The sequence below is a fragment of the Rhincodon typus genome, chromosome 6 (genome assembly GCF_021869965.1).
Source record: "Rhincodon typus isolate 14 chromosome 6, sRhiTyp1.1, whole genome shotgun sequence".
NCBI classification, from domain to species: Eukaryota; Metazoa; Chordata; class Chondrichthyes; order Orectolobiformes; family Rhincodontidae; genus Rhincodon; species Rhincodon typus.
The window spans coordinates 36,147,253-36,155,755 of record NC_063337.1 but is presented as its reverse complement, the minus strand read 5'-3'; the positions used below and the strand labels follow the sequence as shown (position 1 = coordinate 36,155,755).

At 43.0% G+C, this 8,503-nt stretch overlaps 1 protein-coding gene across 2 annotated transcripts in view; it reads left to right on the top strand.

The window, feature by feature from the left end:
- Positions 1–4,437, top strand: part of sgcg (sarcoglycan, gamma) — a 493,040-nt gene extending 488,603 nt beyond the window's left edge. For both annotated transcript variants that reach the window (XM_048598066.1, XM_048598067.1), the window contains exon 9: positions 3,468–4,437. In XM_048598066.1, coding sequence (XP_048454023.1) covers positions 3,468–3,641 — 174 coding nt within the window. In that variant the 3' untranslated portion in view covers positions 3,642–4,437. The remainder of the gene's footprint in view (positions 1–3,467) is intronic.
- The last annotated feature ends 4,066 nt before the right edge of the window (positions 4,438–8,503 follow it).

The window sequence follows — 8,503 nt, the reverse complement described above, 5'->3', positions numbered from 1 at the left end:
CCTGTTCTTCCTCCCACCTATCCCCTCCTCCCACCTCAAGCCGCACCTCCATCTCCTACCGACCAACCTCATCCCGCCCCCTTGACCTGTCCGTCCTCCCTGGACTGACCTATCCCCTTCCTAACTCCCGACCTACGCTCACCTTTATTGGCCCCATCCCCGCCTCTTCGACCTGTTTGTTTCCTCTCCACCTATCCTCTCCTCTATCCATCTTCTCTCCGCCTCCCACTCTCTCCCTATTTATTTCAGAACCCCCTTCCCCTCCCCCTTTTCTGATGAAGGGTCTAGGCCCGAAACGTCAGCGTCTCTGCTCCTATGATGCTGCTTGGCCTGCTGTGTTCATCCAGCCCTGCACCTTGTTGTCTTGGATTCTCCAGCATCTGCAGCTCCTACTATCTCTGATTCAACATTGGAAGGCCAGTTGACAACGTTGTGTTTCAGCATGGAGAAAGTAATAACTGCAGAAACATCCCAAAAGGCATTTTTTTGCTTCCATATAGGCCTCAGGTGACACATTGCAGAGAGTAGTTTCCTCCTGGTGTTCTCAGAGCAGGGAGTCTGAGCACTGAGCCTCTGAGTTGATTTGTTTGGTGCTTCGTCTCCCATTGCAAAATTCCTCATTCACCTCTGACTCTTCTACAATTGTAAAGACACTAGAGATGAATGCGGATTGCATGATTGCTTGGCTAGGATCTTGACAAAATGTACCAGTGACATCAGCTAAGGCTGTAGAGGATAGATTCCTCTCCATCTGCATGAAGGCTGCTGGAAGTGTAGACATCCCTCATGTAGAGGTAGTTTTGTGTGGCCTTGTGCTTCTGCTCAAAACAAGTTGCACATAAATGATGCCTTTTCCTGTTGATGTATATTCGGGTGTCAATGAGGGAAGTACATGTTTGTGTGCCATCTATGATTCCTTAGGCCTCAGAGAATCCGGCCAATCAGTGAAATATCAGCACTCTACCGTGTTGCTGCAAGAAGCTGACAAAATTTCTGATTGCTATAACGTATTGGCAATTTGCTCAATGCATCAGTGCACAGCTCTTTGATCAATAATACTAATGTCCTGTGTGATGGCCTCAAATGATTCCACACCAGTGAAATGTGGTGGTAAATTTAATAGCTTCTGCTTTATGGTGAGCCTGGGCTGCAGGTTCATGTGTAGCATATGCTTTAACTAAGTAATATCCTGCTTTATAAATTGTAGCCTCTGCAGCTATTGCTTCCCAATGAAATGCAGGTCACTTGTAAATTCTGGCATTGGCAGATATGTCTGTTGCTCTCGCTGGACTGTCTGTGCTCTGTCTTTCTGTTTATTTCAAAGAATCTACACAAATGTGGAATCCCTAAAATAAATCCAAAGTAACCTATTTGGTAAAGGACGAGTTAATCACAGTCTCAAAACAATAGTATCTGGGTAGCTGATAAAGTGGTTGACCATTCACCAAGGGAACACAGCACAGTCATAACAGTCATAAGGTTTTAACAGAAAATTTGTACACTAATCCCCTTTAAACTTGCAGGGTAATGACATAAAATTACTTCAAGCTAGTGTACTGTACTCCTTGAGTAGTTTGTAGTGACGTGATTAGGACCTGGCAAAAATGAGGTGGCAGCAACAGAAAATAAATGTGTTATCTCATTGCCCTGAACCCACCCAAACTTCCGTCACTCTGGCAAAAATTATCACAGAAAATTGCTTGGCACTAAAGGATGCAGGTGTCAGTTACACCAGACTCTCACCTGATTTCCTGTTACCACCTGCATTGGAACAGGAGTAGATCGAGCCTTTCCTGTCCAAATGCACTTGTGAAGCAGGGTAATAGGTGAGTGAAGGAGGTGGTTGGGTATTGAGCAGTGTGTAAAGTTGATACCTCTGTTGGTAGGATATAGCACTCTGATGCTTCCTGATTTTGACTAATTGTGTAAGATCATTAAATGTTTTGTGGCACTACATCCTTATCCTTGGGACTTCAATGCTGGTATTGACATTGATGATGGTTTACTCTTACTTCCATCTCTGTCTCGGTCACATCTGAGATCCTTGAAGCATGGACTCTGCCATGTTCTGACATTAGTTAGTGTTCTTCATGCTCAAATACACTCCACCAGCTACTTCCATCACCAGCTCCAGGACAGTATACTTACCTTTTAGTATAGACCAGACTTAAAGTGGTACATAAGAAATAAAAACAAGATTGGACCATTTGAGCCTGCTTTGCCATTCGATAAATTCATGATTGATCTGATAGTAATCTTAATTCCACTTTCTTTCCTGATTCCCATAACCTTTGACTCTTTCGTTCAATCGAAAATCTGTCCAGCTGCATCCTGAATATGCTGAATGACCCAACTTTTAATGTTCATTTCAAACATCAATGACATTTTGACAGTAGGTATTTCCCCATGAGTGGAAGCACATTCATCATCTGCCTTGTCAAGCCCCTTAGAATCTTACGTATTTCAAATAGATATCCCCCAATTCCTCTAATGAACGTCAGCCAAATCTGGTGAGCCTTACATTATAAACAAACCCTTCATCCCAGAAACCAGGCTGGTCAACCTTCGAACTACCTCCGATGAAAATATATCATTCCTTTCCTAAGTACCAAGCCTTACACTAACTTGGAGCCACTTGTGCACTTTAAGAACAAGCTACATGCTGCAATCCTGGTACAGGCAGGTAGCATGACATTTCCAAGCTGCCTATAGCAGAAAGAATGGGTACAGGTCAATCACCCATCCTGATCCTTGCTCCTGCTTTTCAGGGATCATCCATATTTTGCTCTGTCTATACAAGTCCCTGAAGGCTAACATGCAGGTACAGCAAGCCAATAGGAAATGGAAAAGCTAATGGAATGTTAGCCATGATTGCAGGGGGTTTTGAGTACAGAAGTAGTGAAGTCTTACTTCAGTTGTATATAAACACTGCTAGACTGCACCTAGAGTATCGTTGGTCTGCTTACCTCAGGGAAGATATTATTGCCATGGAGGGAATGCAATGACGACTTGTTCCCAGTTGGTAGGACTGTCCCTTGAAGAGAAATTGGGCAAATTGGGTCTGTATTCTCCTCGAAGAATAAGTGGCGATCTCATTGAAACCTAGAAAATCCTTAAAGGGATTGACGGGGTAGATGCAGATAAGATATTCCTCCTGGTTGGGGAGTCTATACCCAGGCGGCACAGTTTCAAAATATAGGAAATTATTTTACTCGAGAGTGTTTTGCAACTTTGGAATTCACTATCACACTGGGCTGTGGAGTCTTTGACTATGGTTAGATCAGAGATGAATAGATTTCTGATTACCAATGGTGTACAGCGTTTATGGGAATGGGTGAAGTGTTTAGCAGCCATTGAATTGTGGGGCAGACTTGATGGGCTGAAGAGCTACTCCTCTTCCTATATTCCTACAGACTGAAATATGTAATTCAGCATAGTTAATTGGACTTTACCTTTTTTTTCAACAGGTAATGTTAGATGCTGAGACTGTGAAACTGCCCAAGTTGCCTCATGGGGCTCAGGGGGGATCTGGAAATCCTCAGGGACTTTATGAAGTTTGTGTCTGTCCAGATGGAAAGCTGTACCTGTCTGTCGCAGGAGTGGGATCTACCTGCCAGGAATACAGCCGAGTGTGCCAGTGAGCATCTTGGTGTCTTCTCAAATCTTCTGAGAACTTGACATTTCATCCAGCGATTTTGAAAACGTTTGAATTTTTTCAGTAAATGCAGCTGCAAGTATCAGTGCCATATAATCATTTTTTAAAAAAAAAGTGGTAAAAGATTTCCCTGCGCCAATACATCTAATCTGAGACATTAAACAGAAACCCCTATTGCCCCAGAAAAAATGAAAATAGTCAATTTACAAATGGACAACAAGAGCACAATGCAAACTCTAATTTCAAATAATGGAAGCAGAAATCTAACTCGGGCTCAACTGCCATTGTTGCACATACAACATTGCTAAACACTCCACATAATGGACTGCAACATGATGTACCATAAACAGTTGCATCAGATGATCCTCTGATTATTGAACAATTTTATAGGAAAGCTGTATGGACTCGGAATTATAAATCGACATTTTCTATCAGTGCATCAAAGTAACTACGACATCATCCAAATTGTAAACCAACATCTGAGGTTCATTTTTTTAACAATTAAAATACATTGTATTAATTCAATTTTGATACACTTACAGCGGGGACTTGGTAGATTTTGACCGGTGTCCGTTTGATCTCTATGCAATAACTTTTTTTTTCCTGCAATAACACTTGAACCACAAGAGCTGTGCTTTTTGTACAAAACTACAACGTGGAATAAAGTACCCAAAGCTTTACCATCTATATGTAAACCACAGTATTAAAGTTGCAGTACCCTTTCTTAGTCTTTTTATAAAGCTATGTTGAAATGTATGAAATAAAATTACACAATCCCTACATGCATTTGGTGATTTTTCAATGCCTATTACTTAGTAACAAGTTATATTTCATTGCTTTAAACTAGAGATACATTAACCATGAGGTGGCGAGAGGGTCACTAACAGCAGGCATGGATTTAAGATAATTGACAAAAGAAGAGAGGCAACACAATTGTTTTTTCGTGTGACAAGTGGTCATTATGTGAATTTCAATGCCTGCAAGGGTAGGGAAAGCAGGTACAATCAGAAGCTCCAAATAAAGTCAAATATATAGGGTTGGGTTTTCATCCAAGAGACTTATAGTGGAGTGGGCGTTGAAACTCGGTGTGCCTTTTTCAGGATTCTTATTCCAAGAGGTTTGGAGCTGGGCCTGCACCCCAGAAACATTGAAGAGGCAGTCACAGGCCCAGTGCTTAGATGGCCTGTTTAAAAGTCCCATTTCATTGCTCTGAGACTTCATCCCATTACTTTTATTTAATATTAAGCCACCTGGGTCTCACCCTTCACACACAACTCACCGTGTGCTCCCTCCACCGTCCCTCACCACACCCCCAACACCATTCCAACTTCTCATATTTATAGCACAGGCGGAGGCCATTCAGCCCATCATGTCCCCACCAATCAACAATGATCTGGCTACACTAATCCCAATTTCAAGGTTTTGGCACTTATCCCTGAAGACTATTGCAACATAAGTGAATTTCTAAATACTGCTTAAATGTTATGAGAATTTCTGACTCAACTATCTTTTCAGGCAGTGAGTTCCAGACTCCTACACCTTCTGAGTGAAAATATTTCTCCTCAACTCCCTTCTTAGTCTTACATCTCTTACCTTAAATCTCTTACCTTACCTCTATGTCCCCGATTATTTAGACTGTACTAATGAATAAAGTGCTTTCCAATCCATCCTATCTTTGCCCCTCATAACCTTGTACAGCTCAACAAGTTCCACTCTCAACCTTTGCTGTTCCAAAGAAAATAAACCCCATCTATCCAATTCTTCCTCATAGCTCAGACCCTGCAGCCAGCAGCATCCCAGTAAATCTTCTCTGCACCTTCTGTAGTGCAATCACATTCTTCCTAAAGACTGTTGACCAGAACTGCACACAAAACTCCTGTTGTGGAATAACTAGCTGGAATCCCAGTATCACCTTGTTCTGTATTCTACGCCTTGGCTAATAAAGGCAGGTATCCAATATGCCTGCTCAATGACCTTACCTACCTGTCCTGCTGCCTGCAGGTATCTATGAATATACAAACCAAGGTCCCTTTGATCTTCAATACTTGCCAGAGTCCTACAATTCATAATGTAATCCGTTGCCTTGTTAGCCCGCCCTAAATGCACTACCTCACACTTTTCCAAGTTGAATTCCATTTTCCAATGCTCTGCCCACCTGACCAGGCCATTGATATCTTCCTGAGATTTACAGCTCACTATTTCTCACCCTGTCAATTTTGTGTCATCTGTGAACCTTTTGATCATACCCCCTCCATTTAAGTTCAAATCATTAACATATACCACTGAGAGCAAGAGGCCCCAGCACTGAGCCCTGCAGCACACCACTGGAAACAGACTTTCAGTCTACAGAAACATCCTTCTTCCATCACCATCCACTTCCTGCCACTCAGCTAATTTTAGATCCAGTATGTCACTTTGCCTTGGAGCCTGTGGGCTCTCACTCGCTTGGCCAGTCTGCCATGAGGGACTTGATTAAAAGCCTTGATAAAAATTTGTCAAACATTACTTTCTCTTACAAATCCATGCTGACTATCCTTGATTAATCCATGTCTCTCCAGATAGAGATACATTCTGTCCCTGAGAATTCTTTCTAATAATGGTCCCCATCAGCGAGAATAGCCTGTCTGGCCTGTAATTTCCTGGTCTATCCCTTCGTTCCTTGTTTTAATAATGGACAGCATTAGCAGTCTTTCAGTCTTCAGCCACCTTACCTCAAACTGGCTGTCAGGGTTCCTGAATTCTCCTTTCTTTCCCTCTCAACAAACTACAATATATCTCATCCAAGCCACTAGACTCTTCCATTTTTAAGGCTGCTTAACTGGCTATTGCCTCCTGTGTCTCTGTTAAAGTTGTCTAATATTTCACAGTCCTCTACACTGATATCTGTGTCTGCATTGTCCCTTTCCATTGTGAAGACCAGTGTAAAGTTTTCAATGAGGACTGTGCATATATCTTCCAGGTCCACACCACATCACATCTACGGTCGCTAATGGGTTTTTCACTAGTTAGTCTGTTGCTTGATTTTGTTTGCACAAAACCCTTTGGGTTTTTTTTAATACTAATTAAAGATTACTTTTCTGATATCAAGACAAAAATGTGCAATTTTTCTCTTATACCTTATTTCTATGCATTTCTATGCAGTTCGCTGTTCTCTCCTCCTTCCCAAAGAATCCAGATAACACCAACGCCAGTATGGAAGTCAGTGTGGTTATCTGATGCCACAGCTCACTGCTTGCTTCTCTGGACCTTTACCCAGCTCCACCCTGATCATTTCTCTGCATGTCCCATGGATTCTTCAATCTTACATCCAAGCAAGGAGGCATCACTAAGCCACCAGCCTCACCTTGTCAACACGAGAATGGTCCCAGGAATGAGAAGTTTAACATATGAGGAACGTTTGAGGATTCTGGGACTACAGTCATTGGAGTTTAGAAGGATGACGGGGATCTAATTGAAACTTACAGAATACTGAATGGCCTGGACAGAGTGGATGTTGGGAAGATGCTTCCATTGGTAGGAGAGACTAGGACCTGAGGGCACAGCCTTAGAGTAAAGGGAAGACCTTTTAGAATGGAGATAAGGAAAAACTTCTTCAGCCAGAGAGTGGTGAATCTATGGAATTCACTGCCACAGAAGGCTGTGGAGGCCAGGTCACCGAGTATATTTAAGACTGAGATAGGTTCTTGATTACCAAGGGGATCAAGGGTTATGGGGAGAAAGCAGGAGAATGGGGTTGAGGAACTTACCAGCCATGATTGAATGGCAGAGCAGACTCGATGGGCCGAATGGCCTAATTTCTGCTCCTATGTCTTATGGTCTTATGGGTGCTCAACTCCAGGATCAGATGGAATTTGCAAGTTTGACCAGCTCATTCACCGCTTCAGCCCTTATGAACTTTGCATAGGTGCTCATGGACACTTATGCAATGCATGCTTCTAGCAGGTCATTTTGCTCATAGAGACACATGTATCTCATACATCTACACAGTTTCTTCCCTTTCAGCTCACTTTGAGGCTCACAGCATCTCTAGCTTGCATTGCCTTTTAGTGCTCAATGAGAATTTACAGGCTCTCAGCACCTCTGGCTTGGCTTGGCTTTCAGTGCAGGCAGATAGGCAGACAGCTTGACATATGTGCTGATATAGCAAACACAGTTCAACCAACTTGCCATGTCTGAAAGTCACAGAGGTCTATTTCTTAGTGGGATGAAAGGAGACGCCATCATTCAGAGGATACTGCCAGTGTTAATTAAGGGGCTCATCTGATTACAATACAAGGAGTCGGCCATAATCAATCAGTCAGACATTTAGTCCTAGCATTGTCTGGGGATCATTGTCTTTACTGTCTGGGATTGGGTCACGGTCAGTCCTCCAGGCCAACCCTAACCAATTGAGGGATTACCAGGAGGTCACTCAGGGTAATGTACAGACACCAGCCTGGGTCTGGGCCATGATCAGCTTTGGCTGTCTCACAAGTCATTCTGGAGATTGGTCAAGGGTCAGTCCTGGGGGTTCGGGTCATTGTGGTCAGTGATTTTAGCAGGGGGCAGTCCACAGAGTGCTAGATAATGGGGAAAAATCAAGTCTAGCTGTGGGCTGTGTTGGAGAGAGATAGTAGGAACTGCAGATGCTGGAGAATCTGAGATAACAAGGTGTAGAGCTGGATGAACACAGCAGGCCAAGCAGCATCAGAGGAGCAGGAAGGCTGACGTTTCGGGCCTAGACCCTTCTTCAGAAATGTTGTGATGCCAAAGGGATAATGACAACGAGAGAGGCCAATTCCAAACATAAAGGTGACATCTGATACAGCAGAGGGAACATGTGGTACTGTGGAGGGTGTGTTTTCAAAA